The sequence below is a fragment of the Oryx dammah genome, unplaced genomic scaffold (assembly GCF_014754425.2).
Source record: "Oryx dammah isolate SB20612 unplaced genomic scaffold, SCBI_Odam_1.1 HiC_scaffold_3, whole genome shotgun sequence".
Taxonomy (NCBI): Eukaryota; Metazoa; Chordata; class Mammalia; order Artiodactyla; family Bovidae; genus Oryx; species Oryx dammah.
Genome location: NW_024070187.1, coordinates 90,803,534 through 90,827,730, shown reverse-complemented (window position 1 = coordinate 90,827,730; position 24,197 = coordinate 90,803,534). Strand labels below are relative to the sequence as shown.

The 24,197-nt window shown below is 43.4% G+C and overlaps 1 protein-coding gene across 13 annotated transcripts in view; it reads right to left on the bottom strand.

The window, feature by feature from the left end:
- SEPTIN11 (septin 11) overlaps positions 1-24,197 on the bottom strand; it is a 106,222-nt gene that overhangs the window by 2,615 nt on the left and 79,410 nt on the right. The window contains exons 7-11 of one of the 13 annotated variants that reach the window (XR_005720545.1): positions 22,546-22,714; positions 14,262-14,394; positions 11,937-12,124; positions 647-868; positions 438-565 (exon numbers count right to left, since the gene is read on the bottom strand). Coding sequence is in view for 11 of the 13 variants with exons in the window: in XM_040237145.1 (XP_040093079.1) it covers positions 8,053-8,080; positions 11,937-12,124; positions 14,262-14,394; positions 22,546-22,714 (518 nt within the window). In the remaining 2 variants the exon portion in view is untranslated. Of the gene's footprint in view, positions 1-437; positions 869-2,793; positions 3,862-4,311; positions 6,012-6,778; positions 8,439-11,936; positions 12,125-14,261; positions 14,395-22,545; positions 22,715-24,197 lie in introns of those variants that run through there. The other 12 variants (XM_040237147.1, XM_040237148.1, XM_040237150.1 and 9 more) reach the window with 12 other exon arrangements.

Here is a 24,197-nt window from a genome sequence, read left to right as displayed (position 1 = left end):
GTTTCATGGCAGACCAGTGTCAAAACTTTTGACCTTACTATGTTACACAACAGTAGGCCAGTGAACTTAAAACTACTGAAAAGCAATCAGGAGTGTGTTTTCCTTTTCAGAATACTATCTCTTGCAGTTAAGCCCAGAAAGGGCTTACCTCTTACTCCCAGAGTTTGCTGTATGAGGTATACAGAGACATGCAATTCACAGTGTGTGGCTACATCCCCAGTGCCTAATGTTGGCCTAGTGTAGTATAAAAGTATTTGAGGAGAGGAAAGAATGGGAAGACGGATGGATATAAAGAAAGAGCAAGGAGAGCTAGAGCTACACCTCTTCAACGTTCTAAAAGCCCTGTGCAGGGCATGGTTAAGCAGTTTGTAGAACACTATTCTGTATCCTCCCCCCTTCATACACACACACAAAATTTTTTTTTGACAGGAACCAACCTTAAAGTAATAGCTTCATGCCTCTTGGTCCCATAATTTGCCAAGAAAAAAGCTTTTCTTTGGTGCCAAGAAAGTTTCCGTAGTGGACTGACAGGCCACTTCAGCTCACAGTACTGCAAATAACTGATCTGAGGAAGACATGAAATCTTCATCTGTACCTCCTACAATGTTCCACTAATAACCAAAAGATCTCATTCATTTACAGCTACCTGTCAGAATAGGAAGATTGGAAAAGGAGGTGAGCAGATGCCCAGGCTTGCAATTAGTCTTTTCATATGAACACATTCAGCCCTGAGGGTGCTGCGTGTTGGCTAGAGACTGGTCTAGTCAGTCACAAGGACTAAACACCATAGTCTTAAGGATTCAAATGCAAGGATCTTCAAAGTGAGCCATATTGCCAACAGTCTCCACGGTGGAAAGATGGCAGTCATCTGCAAAGCAAAAGGTTTTGCATAGAACTGTCATTTAAGTACAGTGAAAATTATTTCCTTAGTTTTTCAGATATCCAGAACTGTTTACCCTTATGGGACAATGATAAGCAGAAAAGTCAGAATGACTAAGAAGGAAGTTTAGGTACAGTTGATGGGAAAAAGTACAATCGAGCATACCGGTATGATGACCTAATTTTGTCACTCAGCTCAGTGCATACTAATTCAGAAGATCAGGTTTCTCCCTTATACATGTTCTGTGCCAATCTCAAAGAGATCATCTAGGATACACTTTCAGCAATAAGGCAGAGTCTGTAGCTGAAGCAAGGTTTGTTTTTTGTTTTTTTTTTTAAAGACTATGAAAAAAAAGCCTGTTATCAATCAAAATAGGTTCAGCTGGTTCAGTTCTCTCTGCTTTTCAACAGTCTCTAGCTTGGGACAAGCGAGTAATGTTTATTTTTCATCTCTCTTAGTTAGTCAGCCAAGAGAACTTGAGAACCTACCAGTTTTATCAACACTTGAGAAAAAGAACCACCTGAAGTAAAATGGAGGTTAGCTGTGTGCTTGACCTGTGCTGTCCATTACCCACTCTGTCTAGATAACTGAACAGAAACCAGCCTGGATGGAACAGCCAGTTCCCTCACCCCTCCCACGAAGATGTCACCATTACACTTCTCTAGCCTGAGGCCTAAAAGGGGAACAGCAGTAATAGATTACACATTTCTCTACTTAAGGACAAAAATACTGCCTAATTTGAGTTTTAAATATTGCTCAAAAAATGTCTTTGCAATCTGACACAAACTTTGTTTTCAAAATGAGCGACAGGGTAAAGTTGATATTAAAATATTAAAAGGAGCTTAAAAATAAATCCAATTATTGTGCTTAGTAATCACAGTGGTTTCACACAATAGGATGTCTGTGTTCAACTTACAAGACTGATAGTATGTCATGCTGTAGCATCAGTTAATGAGTTGATACCCACCCATCCATCCGTCAAACCACTGATCACATCTTAGCAGATTTCTATCCTTGCAGATTATAGTGTAATATGGAGGGGATGGCTCTCAACTCATATTTTAACTATTTAATGGCTCAGATGAACTTGATTTTAATAACATTTAATAACAGTGTCTAAGTAAAGGAAGCCTCTTGCCAGTATGCTTATCCAATTAGACTAAATAACCTCTTTCCAGGAATCAAATGATTCAAGAGGCAGGCACTGTTGCTTCATCATTTCACCTTTCAACCAAAGCATATGTTTACCATTCTTAAATAAAGCGGGGGGGGGGGGGGGGCCACTCGTGCCACCAATATCCATCTGCTGCTGCTGCTGCTAAGTCACTTCAGTCGTGTCCGACTGTGTGTGACCCCATAGACGGCAGCCCACCAGGCTCTGCCATCCCTGGGATTCTCCAGGCAAGAACACTGGAGTGGGTTGCCATCTCCTTCTCCAACTGCTATGGGGCTAAAAAATGATGGAAATAAGCAGAAACTATTGATAAGAAATGAAAAGTTAGCAAATTGCATGTTCATGCGTAAAATAGAAATGAATTTGGAAATTGCACCTTGACTCCAAAAATTGTCCCTAAGAGGTGACTGCTAACAAAATAACCTACCCCTGAATCCAGCCCATCACAAATGAGTCAGCATTAGAAATCACTGACTCAACAGCCAGAAGTGTGTGTTTGCATGTGGGTGTACTTTAAGTGATTTTCAGCATTTTTTTTCCCTCCTTTGGCAAACAGAGTGGAGAAAGCCACCTGGCTGACTGGCAAACGTGGATGAGAACCATTGTTAACAACGCTCCTGTTGTCTGGGACAGGATATGTACTTGGGGGTTTGTTTCCATGGTCCAGGACACAAAAACTCTGGACATGTGGTAAAGAAGAGCTTCACAATAAATAAAAAGGCAAGGATGGGCCAGAAAGTTATTTTAACGTACCTTTAAATATAAATTGAGTCCCAGAGGCAGAAAAATCACCTACCCAACACTGGCACATTTTAAACATGATTAAGACTTGCAGGTCAAAATCCCAGTGACAGCACCAGGATTTGTTGCTGTATTTGAGATGAGAGCATCTTAAACACAATTCTGTGGCTTAAATGTCACTTTCTCCTTGAGCTTAAAATTGGCATAATTTTGATACCAAAACTAAGTCTGAATAACCTTTACATAAAAACAAACTGGCTAAGTAGAAAAAAAAATTTTTTTTCCAAAACAGAATCCCAAACCCCAAAAACTTATATATAGGATGCAGGTAACAGAAAGAGTCAAATAAAACAACAGTGGTTCCTGAATTTAAAGGAAGGATGCCCACTTCTCTCTCTCAAGAGGCAGTCGATCAGCTGAAAAATAAAAATATTGTATCAATAGAACACTCCAGATTTAAAACTTGCAGCCATCTTTGTTCATGCAATATCAAATGTTTAGAAAAATACCCCAAACTTCAGAACAACCCATCAAGCTACCAAGAGGAAGGAAAACTTGCCCCAATCTTAGACCTGATGGATGCTTGAGGGTCCTGATGGGACTGTTCAGAAGCTTGCTCATGGGACAGAGGTCTGGAGTTTACATGAGATCGAGTTTGTGGACCCTCAGACTAGGGTCCATGCTGTCTTCAGTCAGTGAGTTCTTGGGTCAGCAGCTTCAAGAACGTGACAGCTAAGCAAGATCCCAACACATGGCTACTTTGGGTTTTGGCCCAAGTTCTCTGTTTCACTCAATTTCCTTTTAAGGAGTCTTATTAAGTATTACTGTTTTTGGTGACGATAAGTCATTTTAGTAACCACTACGGGCAGTGGTTTGTAAACAGACATTGACAAATACAAACAGCAGTGCAATATTTGACCCAGACTTTAAAAAAACAGGAGGCGATGGTGGAAATGAGGTAACTCTTCCCCAACACGTGTGAACAGACAGCTCCTGCTCTTCTAATGCTCTATGTCCATTAGGAGAGAGTGGGGCTTGTCAACAGGATGGTTACATAAAGAAGAAGCTACAGAAGAGAAAAAAGAAAGGTTCAGATTCAAAGTTGATTCTTAAAAGGCTTTAAAAAAAAAAAAAGGAGCTTCTCTACAACAAACTGAAAGAACAGTGGTGTGTCAGTAAAGGGATGATCAGTCGAGGTGGGAGCAACAGCAGTAGAGCTAGCACCAGAGGCCGAGGAAGAAGAGGCTGCCTCGGCTGGGGCAGTGGGGTGCTCATCAGGGTAGAAGGGGACAGAAATGGGGGACAAAGGGTGGCAGAGACGGTGTATGAAGTACAGAACACCACGTGGCAAGCGTCTTGGAGGAGCTGGTGCTGCCCAGATGGTAGCATTTGAAGTCCAGACAAAGCAGGAAAGCATGAGACACTTCCATCCCTATTTCTTTTATCCAGTGTTATAAACGTGTACATTTGTATATCAAACAGTGACTAAAAAGAACTCACAAAAGGGCACACAATGTTTGGGTAAAAATATATTTTCCCCCACTTTATGTTCTTGGCACTAGTGATATGCATAGATTACCTGTCCACCACGCTCCTACCTCCACAGACACCAAATGACTAAGCAAGTTTGCTACGGGATTACTTTCATACTTGAAAAAAATGATATTCTTCACACCAATACAATTGTTTTAGTTTTTTAAAAAAGACAAGTGTCTAACATGCAGTGTACATATATGACAATTCTGCATTAACACTGAAAGGAGATTACACAACAGTTTTTAAAACACATTGGTTATTTTCCAACAGCAAAATGACAATGATCTACAACTACAGTTTAAGGCATATCAGCATATTTTAAAATTAAGGAATAGACAAAGTTCTAATGCTGTTCACAGCTTAATCTTCCATTTATTTAAAAAATTCCCTTCATACCTACATACAATCTAGACTTTGTACGTCATCAATTCCCCCTAAAGAGTCATCACATATGTATCCTGTCAATGGAACCAAGACTTCTGGAAGTTGAGACTTGACAACTTCAGACACTTGTGAATGGCAAAGCAAAGAGATCTCAATGCACAGTTTTGGTCGGACCACACAGAGACAGTATGAAATGAGTTGGTAACAGCCGAAAACCTGATTCAACAGTCTGTATTATGAAACACTGATGGATATGTCAAGAAAGTGAGGAAACCAAGTCTGTTTGAGGTGCACAAGATATGAGGTGTTATTGCTGGTGAGATCACAAAGCAGAGAAGGAAGATGAGTAACCTGTGCCCAGCATTATGTTAAATGTTCCCCTGGTTGAGGTGTCCTTTCTGGACAAAACCTTCACCAATTAATAAAGAGCCTAAGCTGGGAAAAGCTAGTCTCTCAACTGCCCATAAATTCTCATAAGTGCTTTTCCATCACATCCTTCTTGAAACCGTTATAGGTATCTAAAGTCCAGAAGAAGCAAAAGCATGGTCATAATGGTTGAACAAAAGATCTGGGGAAGGGCCAGCAAGAGCTGTCTTGGTGGAGGGAAAAAAAAAAAAAAAGTGATCCCTGGTAGTAGTTAGCACAAGGGAAAGATCAGTAAACCAGGATCACCAAAACACTAAGCAGTCATAAAGGCAGTGTAACATGAAAAAAACTTTCTCGTTTTTCTCTAGTGGAAAGTAATAGTTTCTCATTCTAGCTTTACTTACACAGTCAGAACCAAGGACCCTCTGGGACTTCCCTGGGGGTCCAGTGGTTAAGACTTCACACTCTCATTGCTGAGGACTCAGATTCAGTCCCTGGTCAGGGAACTGAAGTCCTGCAGATCACATGGCACAACCAAAAATAACAACAAAAAAAGAACCAAGGACCTTCTATAATATCCAACGAACCCACAATGCTATGTAGAACACAGACTGGGACTGATAATTTCTGACTTCCACACTGACACCAAGGAAAAGTCAAATCTCTGTGTTTCTTGTGAAAAAGAGATAAATGTGAGCCATTTAAAATATAGGTTTCTTTCTTTAAAAAAAAAAGAAAGGCTACTCAAACCAATACCTCCCTACCCCCATCCAGGGAAAAAAAAAAGAAATAATTCCACCTATCCCATTTGTTTCTTTAAAAAGCCAAAAAGATCTCAAAGGTTTCTTACTACTGTACTTACATGCAAAGGCGAAAGCACATCCAATTAGATTTGAGGGTATCATTTACTCCGTGCAGAGCCAAGGACTACTGTGAAAAAAGGCACAGATACAGAAAGAAGAGAGGGCAGCAATAACAAACCAAACAGGGCCGGGGAGCAGGGGCAGAAAAAAGTTGAGAAGCAACGCAGTTTAAAAAAAAAAAAAAAGCTTTTATATGTTTCTTTTGACTTTTTATTCCCTGACTCTCCATGATTTGTTTTTCTGTGAAAAATTTAATGGGGGAAAAAAAATCAATCAACAATCTTGGAATCAAAAAGTCAGCTGGATGCCTTTCGCGGTTGGGCTCACTTTAAAAAGGCTTTAGCGATGCATGTAAAATGGTCATTTTCAAGGGATGCATTCTTAGGATTTAGAAGTGTATTTCCTGTTACAAGGCACAAAAATGCGCACACAAGCAATGGTTGGAACAAGCACACAGCACTAGTATTCAAGCTTCTGTCTGGTGCACAGCGTCTGAGCAAGTTCAGCCCATGGTTAGAATCAGCATGCCACCTGATGTTTGGCTGCTGCACAGCTAGCTTCAGACTAGAATCATTCAAAAACAAAAGCAGAAACACTGATCCAGGAGCTTCTAAAGCCTGTCTTTATACCTCTATTGCTGCTTCTGGTTTGCAGTTTCTATCCCAGCTTAGTTTGAGCTTCCATGAAAACGGACTCCTTGCTTTGCCTAATTAAGCGTAATCAGTTCATGGAAGCCCATTCCTTCTTTCCCTAAGAGTGTCGTTGAGGATAAAGAGAAGGTTGAAAAATTTACTGAAATCAACTAGAGACTTACTATTTAAATTAAAAAAAAAAGTGTGTATCTGTGTTCTATTTACTTAATGTATGACTTAATGAAGACGCTTCTCCAGGCGATCTTCCCAACCCAGGGATTGAACTTGGGTCTCCTGCATTACAGGTCATTTACCATCTGAGCCACTAGGGAAGTCCATCTAATGGATGACTAGGGAGGGCCAAAAGGAAAATGCAGGGGTGAAGGGTCAGATTCATAAGAAATGTTATTCTTTCAAGTAAGAAGTTGGAGACTATGGAGTCAGAGAGAAGCTGGGAGTGTTTTGTTTTTATTGGGGGGAGGGGGGATAACTAAGAAACTGAAAGGATAAGCCTCAAGAAGGAAAAGTATAGAAAAGAAATTAGGTATGCTCCTTTCCATACAAATCTGGCATATGTAGTCTATGTCCTGAAATGTGACTAATTCCTAATTCTTGTTGATGGGGCAATGGGTCTTAAACATAGACGGCATGTTGAGTGAGTCTTGGTGAGGCCATTCCTTCAAGACAACTGGATTTGAAAGACTAGATGTTCTATTCCTTCATCCCTCTTTTGGCCAAATATCAAAATATGCAAGGAAATTGGGATGTGAAGTTGGATTTCTGCTTTCTTAACTCATGGGTTTGTGTTATGTCCCTTCTCATTTCTATCTTAAAATGACAAAGTCTCCTCAAACTTGTGCTGCATGATGATACAGTTTATAACAAATTTTCTATTTTAAATATTTATGGAAAATTTCTCCTTGGAATTATTGAAAAATGTTACTCAAAGCACTGATACCCTGGAGTCAGTCATTAGGCCCTCACCCTACTGAGAGCAGATTTAGGTGCGTTTATGAAAAGATGGGGTATTGTCAGTAGCAAACAGGTTGCAAAAAGCCCATTAATCTTAGCAGAAGACCCTTCTACTAAGAACGTTGTATGATCAGCCTTGGAAAGGGCTATCAGTGAGAGGGCCAAGGCTGCCCCGACACAAGTAAATATAATCACTGTTTTCTTATCACAGTCCAACTTGGCTAGGACTTAAGACAGGGGTTCAGACATGTTTTTAAAGCTATAAGAGGAGACAAACCAGTCTGAACAGATCCACGATCCAGGCCAAATAATGTTATTAAAGTAATAATAAAAAAAAATCCATGCAAGGGTAAAAGGTAAAGCTTACCCACTGTTCTGCCTACATACAAAGCTACCTTGGTTTGGGGCAGGTGAGGAGAAGAATCAGAAGGTGTTCAGAGCCTTTCCATCATGGAGATGAATAATCAAGAAAAGCAAGTTGTCAGGGTTATTCAGGTTTACAGTTCAGCTGCTGAGGTGGTGAGAAGTTTTCCTGTCAGACATACATGGAGGAATTTAGCCTCCTTCCCTTGGTCCCAAGCAACACACAAGTCACAGGACAGGCATGCTTGCCGCCACCACTCTGAACAGGCATAAACGGCAAGTCATTTGCGTTTCCAGAAACAAAGTCCCACTGCACATAGCTTTTGCTGTGACTCCCTTGTTCTATCATTTTCCACCACCCAACAACATTCAGCAAAATGAGTTAATAGTTATATGGTGTCTGGGGAAGGGAAAAAAATAAAAATAAAACAAAATAAAAGGACACAGATGGCAGAGATACAATATTACTGCAAAAGCAGGTGAATGCGGACCATCCTTGGCTTGCCAGGCTTTATGTGAAGCTTGCACTGCAAGTTAAAAAACAAAACAAAAAAGTTAGAAATAATAATAAATTAAAAGAAGGAAAATTAGGAGCGCCAGCACCAGCATTCGGTGATGGTGAATGCTCATGCAATGATTATGGAATCGACAGAAATTAAAACCAAAAATTTGAGTAAGCTATATACTACATGACAAGCAAAAGCAAAATTTTAATACTGAATTAAAGAACACATGGTTAGTTTCCATTTGCAGGTCATTCGGAATTCACGAGTGACTTCTTGAAACCATTACATGTTCTACTGGAAAGATTTGTGGTTTGATTTTTCATTTTCTCAAATAACACAAAACCAGGATCTGTTAGATTTGGGCATCACAGCATTACTGAATAGGAGCTGAAAATTTCATTTCTGAGCTGCTAGAGTCAGAGAATAAATAAATATTCAATAAATGTCTTCGAACAAATAATCTGGCGGTTGGAATATAGTGGATGGAGGACATGCTACTGATCTATTTGGGAGGGGAAAGAAAAGGACAATCATTATATGGTTATAGCTATAGCAATGCCAGGAGCCTTCCCCCTCTTAGGTATAAAGCAACGCCAAGTTCAAGATCCACACGTCTAATTTTAGGCAAATCCAAAACATGCAACTTCATTCCTTAGCAAGAATCAAAATATGTTTTAAAAAAGAAAAAAAAATGAGTGGATGATTCTGTAAACTGTCATTATCAGATGCCAGGTATAGTTTTAAAATGAGATTTTAAAACTTTCTTTTTGGAATGGATGCGTCTTTAAACCCCCAAACTGCCAGCTGGCAAAGTTTTCAGAAAAGATGAACACTATCTACTGAACAACTTACCCTTGGGCACTCCCACCACTGAGGTGTAGCCGCAAGCAAGGAAAGTGACTTGGTGGCAGGAGGTGGGGTCCAGTTAAAGGCAGTACCAGGGTTAGTTCTACCTTGTCTGTAATCTTAGGACATGTTATACGCTCTCATGCCACTACAGGTCAAGGAGAAAGTACAAAGCCTTACCTATGTTAAAGAGGGAGCGTGTCATTAGAATAGAAAAAAAACAAAGAATTTCAAACTATTAGAAAAACTTGGTTAAGCTCTGAGGTGGAAGCATAGCAGGTGAATGAACACGCATCTCTTTAAATTTTCTCCCTTGAACAGCTCCCATGCTCCTCCTCCAGCTACACAAGGAGAAAAGAGCCTCCCATGTATTTTCAAAGTACTGTTCTCGTTACCCTGGTCACTGTCTGTCTGTGGTCCTCTCTAACCAAAACTCTCCACTGGCAGTAAGAGAAGTGATGTTTTTTTTTTCCCACTTTTCCACTTCTGGCCTCCAACTGGCAATTGCTTTCACTGTTCAAATGGGAAAGTGAGCTTAAGTGCCTAGACGAAGTTACCAAAAAGTTCGTGCTGTTGTCAAGCACAAAATCTGGTGACTCTTGTGCACCAAATTAAGTCTACCTCCATTAATAATAACTGAGAATGTATAAATAAGGCTGAAATAGAATTCACACACACTTCACATAAACTTGATTAAGCATTATACATCGCTAAGGCCCAAGGCTGGGAAGAAAATAACCTAAAACGTTCTAAAGGATAAGAAAAACCTCCTTACATGGAGAAGTTTGTTATTAGAGAGACTGTTGAAAATGGAGGCACGATGCTGATCAGCTCTTAGAATATTTATTGCTTAAAGGCACATCCAGTATAAATGAGATATCCTCGGAACATTGCTGGTCTTTTATAAACATGTTTAGTCCTAAAACGTGTACCTTTATGCACTTTGTGCTTCAGGGTAAGAAAACTTGACTTTGGGTTTCCTAAACCATGACTCAGCAGCTTTTTTCTATTTCATTCATGCCTATAGATGTGTACACACACACACACCCACACAAAACCTATTTTTATCCTGGGTTGGTTTGGATCAACAAGGGTATGATGCCAAATGGCTTTCGTTGTGTCTTCCCTAAAGGAATCACTAATCTCTGACTCTGCATGGGGATCGTCACCATTAGTGACCGACACTGCCCCCAACGTATAGAGCTACTACAAAGCACGTTCTTCAACTGGATTATAATCTAGGCAGTTGTCACTCAGAATTAATCCAGCATGACTCAATTTTCAGCCCCTGGAGTCCTTCGATCGCTTGGGTCTGTACCAACCCCATTTAACACCACAGCTCACCTACACTGACTACCTTCTATTGCTTAGAAAATCTGCTTGCTCCCCTACTCCCTTCACACATTGCTTGCTGGCTCAGAGCTTGGAAAGTCAAGGTCTGCAGAGGAGAATTGCAAACTCTCTCTGCACATCACTGGAGCAGCGCATGTTGGTTTCTACCAGACAACATAACACTATTCCTTGCGGGGGCAGGTCTGCACATTGACGGAGATGAAGTGAACACCTCACTACTGTGCTCACTGTCCACGGATCAGACTTGATGACCACGCAGGCTCCCGCGTGTCTGCTGTATTACATCTAAGAACGTAATTTTCTGCCTGCTCCGGTACCAACATTTTTAGTGTTTACTTAGTTGTCAGCCTCTCCCCTGGCACCTTAGCATCTGAGGGTGGAGAGCAAGAATCCTGAAACATGCTCTGACTTGTCTCCTCGCTGCCCTCAGAGGGTCATGTATTAAACAAAGAGGGTGGCACCCATGGGCTCACCACCTGGCTGCCACTAAGGTTTTCTTCTCAGGTAACTTACTGACCTCTGTGCTTACTGTCAGACCAACAGTAATTGTCGTAAAATGGCACCCTCGAGCCTTTCAGGTGATTTGCCATAAAGCGTCAAATTACAGGAGAATTTCAAGGCAGGCCCAAATCTCCCACTGGCTTCAGGCCACTGCTCTTGGAATGTCATAGGGAGTGACAACTTGAGCAGAGTATGACCCCCTGGCCCATTAAATCAAGGCTATATTTAAGAAAAACATTTCTTTGTGTGTGTGGATACAGGTATGTCTTGAGAGCTGGTGGAAGTGTCTTAATAGGATGGGCATTTTGATTTCATTTTCACAATAAAACAATTCATCATCTTGTTCAGAGGAAAACTAGTGGCCACTGGCAGTTCTTCTGAATCTTTCATCTGGGGAACAAGATGGTCAATGACTGGCTTCTCAAGCCTTACAAGAGAGAATAGAAAAATAATTCTAACAATCATAATTTTAGGATGCTCTTTCATCAAGAGCCAGGAGGATTGTCTCCAGAGAGTAGTGAAGAGAAATACACTGTCTTCTCGAGAGTCCTAGTGTTGGTGCAGAAGATGCTACTGGAGACGACAGCTGGCTCCAGTTCTGCTTGCTTGATCGTGTGGTCAAGTTTTAGACATGAGTGTTTGTGTACCCTTTAGAAATACTTTAAAAACCTTTATCGTCTCCCCTGCACTGTAGAGAAAATACTCGCTTTTATCTTTCTGGTAACAGACCAGTTTCCAGTCTGCAAATGGGAAAAGTAGAGACATGCAAGAGGAATAAACTGTTAGAGACCCCGCTGTGTGGGGGTGACACCCGCTTACTTTTTCTTATCCTTGTCTTTCTTGGTTTGCTGGGCCCCAGACTGTTGGGCCTGGGATTGGAGCAACTGGGCGGCTGCCTTCTTCTTCTGGAAATTGTTCACCTCCTCCTCCAGCTCCTTCTTCTTGTCTTCCACCTTCTTCTTCTCTTCTTGGTGTGTCCGCTTGAGGAGGTCGAATTTCTCGTGGAGCTGAAAAGGAGAGGAGGAGAACAAGCTTGAGGGAGGGATGCTGGCTGGTCTAAGGCTGCTTGTGTCTGTTCAGAAACACACACGTGGTGCTGCCTACGGTCCAGTTCCCAGGGGGGATCTGGATCCAGGGCTGAGCCAGGCAGAGGTGTGAAGAGCACGCTGTGCAGCCCTGTGCTCTACTGAGACTTGGATCCCTTAGGACTAAGAGAAATCTCCGTGCAGGTTTTCGGAGAATAAAATCCATATTCATTGTAAGAAGCATAAAGAAGAAAATTAAAATCATCCATGCTCGTAGTAAGAAACTCACCTAACGGTAAGAGTAGTTCTTTGCAAAATAGATAATACATGTTTACTTGGAGACTTACATAATGACTACAGAGAGACGAATACATACTATTCAAATAAAAAGAGCATGTAGAGAAATTTCTGAACCTTGACAAACTAAATTTAGAAAAATATCACAATGCAGAAACAAAAATGGGGGGACAGGGAAGAAGCACGGGTGGGGAGGCAGGAAGAGAAAGGGAAGGAGCAACGGAGGGAAACGTCCTTACTGAATGATTCTAGATTTTTTACCCAGCATTCACTTGATACTTAAAGCCAACAGCAAATACGACTCAACTTTCCTTTCTCTGCAGCAAAACTATGTTGAGGACTTAGCTATTTAAGTAAACTCTAGGTTTTTCATTATCTACTATCAAGGCAAGCCTATGTCTTTCTCTCAGTGGGATAAGTGTTACTCAGAAATCCACGGGGCCCGATTCCAATTGATGTCCATGCAAAAAGACTCTTATAAATTTTAATGTATCTCAGTTTATCTTGTAACAGGAGAAAATGAGTAATATTCATTAAGCTATATCAGCTAAAGAATTGGCTCTGAGAAGAATTGATTCCTTCATTGTGAACTCTGTGAAAACTCTTACTGTAATGAAAATATTACTTAAGATGAAAACAAATTACTACTCATCACCATGTGAAATAATTCGTATATCTGAAAATGTTCACTGTTATTTATTTTACAATATACTATCCAGCAGTCATGTATGGATGTGAGAGTTGGACTGTGAAGAGGGCTGAGCGCCGAAGAATTGATGCTTTTGAACTGTGGTGTTGGAGAAGACTCGAGAGTCCCTTGGACTGCCAGGAGATCCAACCAGTCCATTCTAAAGGAGATCAGCCCTGGGACTTCTTTGGAAGGAATGATGCTAAAGCTGAAACTCCAGTACTTTGGCCACCTCATGTGAAGAGTTGACTCATTGGAAAAGACTCTGATGCTGGGAGGGATTAGGGGCAGGAGGAGAAGCGGATGACAGAGGATGAGATGGCTGAATGGCATCACTGACTCGATAGGTGTGAGTCTGAGTGAACTCCAGGAGTTGGTGATGGACAGGGAGGCCTGGCATGCTGTGATTCATGGGGTCGCAAAGAGTCGGACACGACTGAGTGACTGAACTGAACTGAAGCACACATTTAGCAGTATATTTAGGGTATTATGTACAAGAAACAAGTGCAAATAAAAAGGATACATTTACATTTAATTAAGTGATCTTAAAAGCTTCCACACTACATTAATCTAATGGCAACTAAATTAAGTTCTTGGTTTAATTTAAATAATAGGGGCATATATGTTTATATAATCAAATATACGTTTATCTGTGCAGTTTTAGGCATATTTTGTGTGCTTAAACTATTTTAAAGTAGTAATGATTTAGTGTGTGTGCTTAATTATTAGAAAGAACTTCCATATCAAAAGTGATATAAGTGATAAGACCAAAAGCTCTAATTTGTGTTTTAAGAAACTTCTCAAAATAAAAGTAATATAAGCAATAAATACTGCTTAAAAAATTTTTTTTAAAGAAATCCAGGAAGCAGTTACCCTGGCCTGGAACTACAGGGCTTTGGGATCAGGCCTAGAGATCTAAGATTTAACTTTCGTCTTGGCTTTGCTACTAAGTTGGTATGTCACTGCATAAACCCCTTAATCTTTAGGACACTCAGTGTTCCCATCTGTGAAACAGGAATGAGACTGGCCGTCCTACTCTTCACGGCAGGTTGGTAGGCCACTCCTCTGATAGAATACACGTAGCAAGCGTTTACCTCCTCTGTGCCTCCCCTGGACGCAGGACAGATGGCTCACCTCTTTCTCCGCCTCTTTAAGTTCAGCTTCTTTCTCCTTCACTCTCATGACAAACATCTGTCTCATCTCTTCTTCTTTCTTCTGAAGTTCTCCCAGAAATTCATTCCTTTTTGCTTCATATGTCTCTTGAAGACTACTCAAAAGCCAGAAACCAAGGACAGTGTTGTGAAGTTGCATGATAAGAAATTTCAGTTCAGCCAATTTCTACCCAACTGCTTCCTCAAAATAGATAAGGCTGCCACTTACCAGGTTCAGGGACACATAAAATGGCACCACCTTTTTAAAATTATGTAAGGATCAGAAAGACAAGCATATAGGAGCCAGAGATGTAGCAGCAAGCACAGTATAGCGCTAACGTTGATGTTGTTTAGTTGCTACTCTTTTGTGACCCCATGGACTGTGACCCCATAGCCCGCCAGGCTCCTCTTTCCATGGGATTTCCCAGGTAAGAATACTGGAGCGGGTTGCCATCTCTTTCTCCAGGGGATCTTCCCCACTCAGGGATCAAACCTGAGTCTCTTACACTGGAAGGTGGATTCTTTACCACTGAGCCACCAGGGAAGCCCCTAGCACTAATGGGATGTCTCTTACTGCCCAAGCTGTCTGCTGTGTATATTCACCCAGGGCCAGCCTGGGCGGGCCAGTGTCTCGCAGATCAGAACCAGGTGGACACTGAAGACATGATTAGAATTTTAGGTTAGAGGGGGTGTGGGGAGAGACATGCATTGGCACTGGAGCCAGACAGAGCCATCAGGGCTGGTTTGGGGTTCCCAGCAGTTTCCTGACTAATCTAAGGAAGGGCACAGCCTCTCAGCTCAATGTTCTCTATATGAATGTGGACACAATGCCTTCCAGGGATATGATTATGGGAGGTGAATGTGGGCAGACCGAGGAAAGCATCTGACATGACATTAGTGCTGGATAAATGTCATCTCCCCCACTCAGCTCCCTCCAACCCCCAGTTCAGAAAACAGACTCAGTGAACCATTTAAAGAGACAAGAGTATATCTAAAGATATTATAGAAAATTACTACTCTTCAAGTGATATTATGAATTGTAAATAGAGCAGGGAGGAGTTTTACTTTTATTTTCAACCTCATCCACCTCCTGACTGTCTATAGAACTTAGGGCCCGATATTTTAAAGCAAATGCCATGGACTCAGTTTCACCTCCAAATTAGAACAAATATATTTACAGAAAAAGCACGGTTGGTGACACAACTTAGAAAAACAGACACCCACACCCACTCACACAGAGAAACATTTGTGGGTAAATTATCATTTCTAGCTCTCCCTTGAACTATCCCTAGAACAAGAGTTGTTACAGTAACACAAGTCTGCAGAACTGTCCGCCTTTATCCAGGGACCAATTTCATCCATAGAGCTGGTTCCCAAATGAAGAGCACCTGTGGGTGACCCCAGGCTCCAAGCAGAGCCAACCCCAGCATTCACACTTGTCCATGCAGAGGGAGGAAAAGGCCATGCAAGTGGGGGGTGGCTGGGAGGGGAAAAATAGCAACATACTTACAAATATCTTAATTAGGATTGTTTCTATTCCCATGATCAGTGCTCTTACTGGCTGCTGAAAAAATAAGTTCTCCCGCCCTCAAGTGTACCAACACTACCTACCCAGTAATGGACAATTAGGAGTCTCAAGTTTCTGGAGGTATATTTGGCTTTCACATTATCTTAGAACACAAAAGCAAGTGTAGCCAACATTAGTGCTGGCTAACAATAGCAATATTTGGACTTGGCATTTAAACTCTACAGTCACCGATACAGAGAAATGCACGGGATAATAAAGGTACAAAATAATTTACAAATTTGATTTTGTTTGCTAGCTTCCAGTAAACTCTTCAGCAGCATTACTTGGGTCAGAATTGCCAAAGGCAGAGGATGACCTGTCCCTGTTATTAAATTCTGGGAGGGAACCCAGTTTTTGTTGATTTTAAGATAATGAATATGTCTCCCTTTCCTAACAAGCAGTGGAACACCCACTGGGTTTGCCAAAAAGTTTCATTTGGGTTTTTCCATTAAGATGTTAGGAACGAATCCAAATGAACCTGTTGGCCAAGCCAATATTATAAAACACTACCAAGAAACATGACCCCAAATGTGTTCCAATGACCACTAATTTCAAGAAATCTTCAAAAGAAGGGATCCCAGGCTGAAAGAACAAAAGGAAGGTGCAATGTGTGACCTTGACCGCTCTTTAGGAGAGCCCCAGAGTGCAGGGGCTCCCCAGACCTGCAGCATGTCAGCACTGCCTGGGCAGGTTTTATTGGACTTTTCTAAACTCCACTCCTGGAGATGCTGGCTCAGGATGTCCAACAAAAGCAAAGCAATCTCTTTACTTCTTAAATGTTTCCAGGTGACTGGACAGTAACTAGTGTGCCAACCAAGGCTTGTCTTAAGTGCTCTGAAAAGGCCTGTAATTTAAAAACAAAACAAAAACCTGTTTATACTGATTAACTTAGAGCTCCCCAAATCTGTTTAATCATGGAAAGTTTTGTTAAGTGACCCACAGAAAGAATCTCCTTTGGGTAACACTACTTGGAATTCTGAGAACTCTCAGAATGACTCTGCCTTCGCCAGTCCCAGACACAGCCTAGCCTAGGCTCCCGTTTGGGGAAATCCATTTCCAAATTGAGTCATGACCCAGTCAAGGGTCCTAATCTATCTGTTAAAAACAAAAAGTTTAGAGACTAGGACAGGAAAAAAAAAAAAAAAAGTGCAAACACGAACAGCAGCTATTGTTTCATGCAATGTATATACTGGATCATGATGTAGGATGTATTTCATAGGGAAGTTTGCAGCCCCAAGTTGGAAAGCGCATATCCCAGAGAAAGGATAGAGTGATACTGCTGCAGCCAGATGACCTGAACACCAGCTGCTGATGAGATGGCTGCAGCCGGGGACAGGAAGTGGCTCTGGAGCTCTGACACTGGAGATGACAAGCAACATGCTGGAAAGAGAAACCCCACTCCAAGGAGTCCAGTGCAGTCAAGTTTCTTAGATATGCATTCATAGATGACACTCCCCAGGCACCTGCAGAAATCCACGTGTGAACGAGAGACTAGACACCCTCCCCAAATGCCTCCAGCCAGTGAACCCCAGTCTAGAAGGAACTGGCCCTACAGTATCCACTCAGACACCTAAGGGGATGACACTTTCTGCAATTTTTAGCTCTTCCAACTTCATTTGTAACTGTACTTACTAATACCCTCTTCCAAGGGAGAAGTGAACAATATTTTCATGAGGCTTTAAGCCAGCTTGAAACACAGGCTTTTCTCTTCTCATTTTCTCTCAACAGCTCTGGGTAGCAGATGGCTCTGCCCATGGGGGTCAAGGCAAAGGAGAACAAGCGCTGACACTCCAGCCCATCCTTCACTCAGGTAAGTCACGCAGCACGGCTCTCTCCCTGTCACGTCTCGTGGACCACCAGGGGAGGGCAGGCTGGAGTCCCACACGTCACCCGGGTTAGTGGAGGAATTTACACACGAAAATGCGTCATCCTTACAACCACACAGTGAAGTGGGTATTATTACCACCACACATGTCATGGACAGAGAAACTCAGACACAGTAATCTGTGTCTGTGTGGGTCACACGATGAAGAAATGACAGAGCTGGGACGTGCACCTCGGCCACCTAGCTCAGGTGGGAGCTCGCCTCCCATGGCCGGAGAAGCAAGGCTTTGGTGCTCCTAAAAACAAAGAAGTCTCAGGGGACTGCAAACTGTGTGACCTCGAGAGAAGGGCAGTAAAGGAGCACTATATATGACCGGACAGGCAGAGCGAAGGAGAAGGCGGTGTTTGGAGGTGTGCAAGGAGTCCTGGGAAGAGGGCAGTGGCGTCCCAGGAGACAAGCAGCAGAGACAAGACCCATCCCCTCTTCTGTGCAACATCCCGCCCCGCTTCTTCCCCAAATGCCAGCCAGAAAGGGGCCCGGGTATGGGGTCCTGAGTCCTAGGAAGGCACGGGTGCTCTGGCTGGAGTGAAGCCGTGAGCTCCAAGGCTGCAGGGCAGCAGGTGTAAAAGATGCATACCAGAACAAGCAGGAAGGGACTTTCTGGGTGGTCTCCAAGCTCCCAATGCAGGTTCGATCCCTGGTCAGGGAACTAGATCCCACAAGCTGCAACTAAGACCTGGTGCAGCCAAAATAAACATTTAAAAAACAGAAAAAGCAGGCTGACACTTGGAGATGTGTATACATAGTGACAGAGAGAAAGAGTCTGCCACAAGGCAAAAGAGACAATACTCTGAATGCGGGCAGGTTGAAGGACAATACCAGACACAGACTTAGCTTCTGTGCCTGGGACTCACTTCCAAGGCTCAAATGTGGCCTGTCCCTGAGCTCGCCTGGCTCCTGGTTTGGTGTAATACTCAGGGGAGCCGCCACTCATGAGCCTCGGCTTTACAGACTTCTGTTTTATGAACGTGTGGTATAAACACATGTGGCGCCCAGAGGGGAGGATGGCCTTCACTGTACACCTGAGAAGGAATCCTCTACTTTGAGAACATAAAAGCCTGGAGTCCTTCACTGATACTCCTCCAACCTCACCCTAAATGCACAGGGAAAAAACGTCTTCTATGAGCATCCAGGCGTGATGACTTCGATGGTGAAATTCCAGGAAATCCCTCAAATTATCTGTGGCTTTTGCTTTTCCTTAACTGTGTCATCGTTCACGCAGTGAACCCTCAGGGTCAGGCCCACAGGAAGTGCCCAGAAGGCTGGAAACTCCTCCAGGAGAGAGGCTGGGCTCTTTGTAAAGTGATGGTTTGCAAGGAGAGGAAAACCAAGTTCATTTCACCTTACAACCTGTCAAGACTTGTGATTCAGAGTTGACTTTTACATTCCAAGGATCTTGCCTGCACCAAGAGGGCCACCTGAGGTTGAGTGAATGGGTCTCTAAGAGGAGAAACTGCTTCCAGGGTTCCCAGGAACTGAGGTGGTAGGAAGTATTTATTTTTAGAAGGTCTACTTCTATTTCTTATTTTCTTATACAGGGAAAAGAGTAAAGGCTCTGATGATACGGATATATTGGGTTGGCCAAAAAGTTCATTACAGTTTCCATACCATCTTACATAAAAACTCAAATGTTTTGGCCACCCAGTATTCTATTATTTCCTGCTTTTTTGTCCTCAGAAAGGAACCCTAAGGCCAGTAGAAATGGAACCAAATGAGGAAGGGGAGATGTGTGAATAAAGCATGTTCTCTTCAAGTCTCAAGGACCTCCACCGCCAGACTGGGAGGCCGAAGCAGTGGGCTGGACCCCGCTCTGCCAGGAACAGCCTGCTGGACCCACCCAGCAATGCTCCTTGTGGCAGGCACTACCCTGGCCTTGCAGGAGAAACTGTTGTTCAAATGCAGAGATGGTGAGGAAATCCTCACCATCCAGGGGCCTGCATTATAGTCTTCAAATTCCAGAGTTGAAAAGAACACAGCTATGCCGAACGCTTAATATCTGGGGACGTAAACTACCTCTAACAGACTTCAGAAATAGTCACATGCAGTCTAACTTCTGCAGGCAGCTCACTGGCTCCGGGTGATGATCTAGAAGTCTAGAGGCTGCCAAATTAGAGCCTGAGGGGGAAATCTCGCCCCTCCTGTTTTTCTAACTACAGTTTTATTGGAACACAGCTGAGAAATGGAATATTTCCTGCCATATCAGAAAACACGGACGTCACAGTCATCAGTGATTACAGTCCTTTAAGGTGAGCTGGTGAGGCCTGAGGGAACTCAGGAAGGAGAATACCTGGGATCTAGCAGCCATCAGACTGCAGCCACTCACCACTGTGAGCCCTAAGGGAGCTCCGGATGTGAAAAACACAGGATACTGCCCTGGGACAGCCAAAATGCAAATGAGCGGGACGACTTTAGTGAGTCCAGACTCTTGCATCTTCCCATACACAGAGAAGCACTAAATTCCTTCACTTGGGTTATCTGGTTTTCTTTAATTAACAATGGTCAGTTCAGACTAGCTGCCCTTTGTGGCAAAACTTCTATATAACCTGATGGATCCTCCCCTCGTCTCCTCAGAGCAGTTCTCTCAGGGTTACTTGAGATGCTGTCTTCTGGGCTTGAAGTCTTAAAAAGTCCCACCAAACATTAAAACATAACCCTCTAGTTTTAGGATCTGAATATCTTTTTTACAGCCATGCAGTCACACTTGTTCTTTTAGTTAGGGTTGCTGGCTGCTTTCATCCTCTAAGGGTGGAACTGCATGACTGGGACAGAGACTGCATGGTTCATAGAACCCACCGCATTTATTTCCTCAGGGACACATTCTGGAAAAAGTACTCCTACTAGATCTTACTATCCCCGGATCCAGCCCAGTTCCTCATTTTACAGATAAAGAACCTGAGGCCCAGACAAGTTAAGAAGTCCAGTGGTAGCAGGACCAAGACTGGAACCCAGACTGATGCCCCCTCACCCTTCAACGCTATCTGGGTTTGAATGAGGGTGGAGGCACATGGGTCCCATTGTTTTGCCGTTCCTTCTGTTCCATGTCTATGGGAATTGGGGGTGAGGGAGGGATGAGGAGAGAAAACCTCTATGAAAAAATAAAGATGGCCTCTGCCACTATCAACTACCGTTTTCCTCCAACTTAATAAGCAAAGTAGGCTTGACTGTGTTGAGGCTATTTTGGGGTCAAGTTTCTATCAGCCGAACCTGTATACATAAACCTGTGGTTGAAGACAGTCAGTTTCACAAGCCCCCAGGGCAGGACTAAATGGTGCAAACCCGGCTAAAAGTGAATGTCTCAGTTAGAAGCCCTTTGTCTGGGGTCTCCACTCATTCTCAGGATACACAGGAGTACTGTACCAGGAAACCAGCCCAGATCTCACAAAACTATCTCTAAAGCGATTCCAAGAAAATAACCTCCTCCCATCCTAAAGGCAGCTCAGATCCCAGGGACAGTCTGCCCACACTGCACGCAGGCTGCCTCGGGCACATTTTAGGAGGTAAATGTGTGAGCTGGCTCCTAGACATCCAAGTGTGAGTTACAGGTCAGCCACAAAAGCAAAGGAAAACAGTCTTTTCCAAGGAACTGTAGCCCCCAATTGGTACACCTCGTATCACCTCAACTCAGATCCCCATTAAGAAACTACAAGAGGGCCTTCCCTGGTGGTCCAGTGGCTGAGAGTCCGCCTGCCAGTGCAGGGAACACAGGTTCAATCCCTGGTCTGGGACGATCCCACACGTCTCAGGGCAACAGGTCCTCAACCTGTTGAGGCAACTACTGAACCGGAGCGCCCCAACTGCTGAAGCCGGTGCGCCTAAAGCCCGTGCTCCAAAATGAGAGAAGCCACTGAAATCAGAAGCCTGTGAACGGCAACTCGAGGGCAGACCTCGCTCAACGCAACTAGAGAAAGCCTGTGTGCAGGAACAAGCAACGCAACTAGAGAAAGCCGGTGTGCGGGAACAAAGACCCAGCACAGTCATAAGTAAGTAAATACGTATTTAAAAAGGAAAAGAAACTGTATGAGTTTCGTATGGAAAAGTGATTCTCTCCTGTACCAGGAGGTGGCAATTCTAGCCCAGCAGCCCACCCTCCTCTGCCTGGCTGACCCTTCCCCACCACTGGGTTCTGACTGGGCCTGGCCTTTGTTGGGCCACTAACTCTCTGGCACACCAAGCCTGGGATGCAGAAGTCCATGGGGTTGCAAAGAGGCAGACACAACTTAGCGACTGAACAACAACAACAAAACTCTACATTGATCTCCACACTCTCCCCTTCACATCTTTCCTCTTCATCTCCATCCATTAACGGTGTGGGGAAATATACATGACAGAGGTTCTGTAAGTTATTCCCTTTCCTACTCACTCCTGTTCAGAACTGTATGGATTCACTGAAATCCAGTAAAAGCACTTCCAAAATAAGACTGCTGGCAAGGTTCAACCTTAAATCTGTCTGGCAAAAACGAACAGGGCCAACTGTAATGAGTAGCAACACCTTTATAAATGCCTGAACCAGGTCCTATGCTTCTGTGAGTGTAACAGGGTTCAAAACTCACTCCCATCACTTCCAACTGGGGCAGGTTGTAGTGCCTTTGCTTCCTCGACTGTAAAATGAGGATGCAGTAATGACCTCAGGAACATCAGTTACTCGAGGTGATGCAGAAAAAGTGGTACGGCAATGCCTGGCAATACGTGCTATTAATCTGCCCTCGCCTGACCCCCTCCCCCTTGGATATCTCAGTCCAGTGAGTGTTTCTGTGGCGCACCAGCACATCTCGGAGACTGCTGCCTGGGGGAGCTGACTGCTGGGTGCCCGCATACCTGAAGGGCTTGCTGTCAGGATCCGTGTCCTTGAAGCCCATCTCCTCGAGCTTACAGCGCCGATACAGTTCATAGTGGCGGGTGTGAGTCTGTTCTCGTAAATCTTCCATGTTCACACGGATCAGCATCTCTCGGAGTTTCACAAAGTCACAGTGGTTTTCGTTCTCCACTGTGAGAGATGGGGAAGAAGGCAGGGAGGGTTCTCAGCAGCCATGTCATTAAGATCTGAAGTGATGCTTCTAAGATGTTGTTACCATGGCTACTGAAACCTCTGAGGTCTCAAGGTCACCCAAGGATCCTCTACTGGATCCTCCTTCCACCCCTAACATAGACAGGATTTCTGACATTGGTGATGACTGATGACAAGGGTGACTGTTGAGTGCATACTGACTGCTGAGTGCAAGGCACCCTGGGAGGAGCTCTGCAAATACTGTCTCGACTCTGTAACAATTCTGCCAAGCAGGCTATGTGACTCCTGCCACCCAGAGGCAGAGCATGGTTCTGATGAGCAGGCTGATCTCCCAGACAGATGGAGCAGAGTCTACATCCAGACCTTGTCACATCTGGTGATTTCTACCCCTCCATGCTGTCGGGTAATCACGATGGTGTGATCACTCACCTAGAGCCAGACATCCTGGAATGTGAAGTCAAGTGGGCCTTAGAAAGCATCACTATGAACAAAGCTAGTAGAGGTGATGGAATTCCAGTGGAGCTCTTTCAAATCCTGAAAGATGATGCTGTGAAACTGCTGCACTCAATATGCCAGCAAATTTGGAAAACTCAGCAGTGGCCACAGGACTGGAAAAGGTCAGTTTTCATTCCAATCCCAAAGAAAGGCAATGCCAAAGGATGCTCAAACTACCGCACAATTGCACTCATCTCACATGCTAGTAAAGTAATGCTCAAAATTCTCCAAGCCAGGCTTCAGCAATATGTGAACCGTGAACTTTGAGATGTTCAAGCTGGTTTTAGAAATGGCAGGGGAACCAGAGATCAAATTGCCAACATCCACTGGATCATGGAAAAAGCAAGAGAGTTCCAGAAAAACATCTATTTCTGCTTTATTGACTATGCCAAAGCCTTTGACTGTGTGGATCACAATAAACTGTGGAGAATTCTGAAAGAGATGGGAATACCAGACCACCTGACCTGCCTCTTGAGAAACCTATATTCAGGTCAGGAAGCAACAGTTAGAACTGGACATGGAACAACAGACTGGTTCCAAATAGGAAAAGGAGCACGTCAAGGCTGTATATTGTCACCCTGCTTATTTAACTTCTATGCAGAGTACATCATGAGAAACGCTGGGCTGGAAGAAGCACAAGCTGGAATCAAGATTGCCGGGAGAAATATCAATCACCTTAGATATGCAGATGACACCACCCTCATGGCAGAAAGTGAAGAGGAACTAAAAAGCCTCTTGGTGAAAGTAAAAGAGGAAAATGAAAAAGTTGGCTTAAAGCTCAACATTCAGAAGACGAATATCATGGCATCTGGTCCCATCACTTCATGGGAAATAGATGGGGCAACAATGGAAACAGTGTCAGAGTTTATTTTTCTGGGCTCCAAAATCACTACAGATGGTGACTGCAGCAATGAAATTAAAAGACGTTTACTCCTTGGAAGAAAAGTTATGACCAACTTAGATAGCA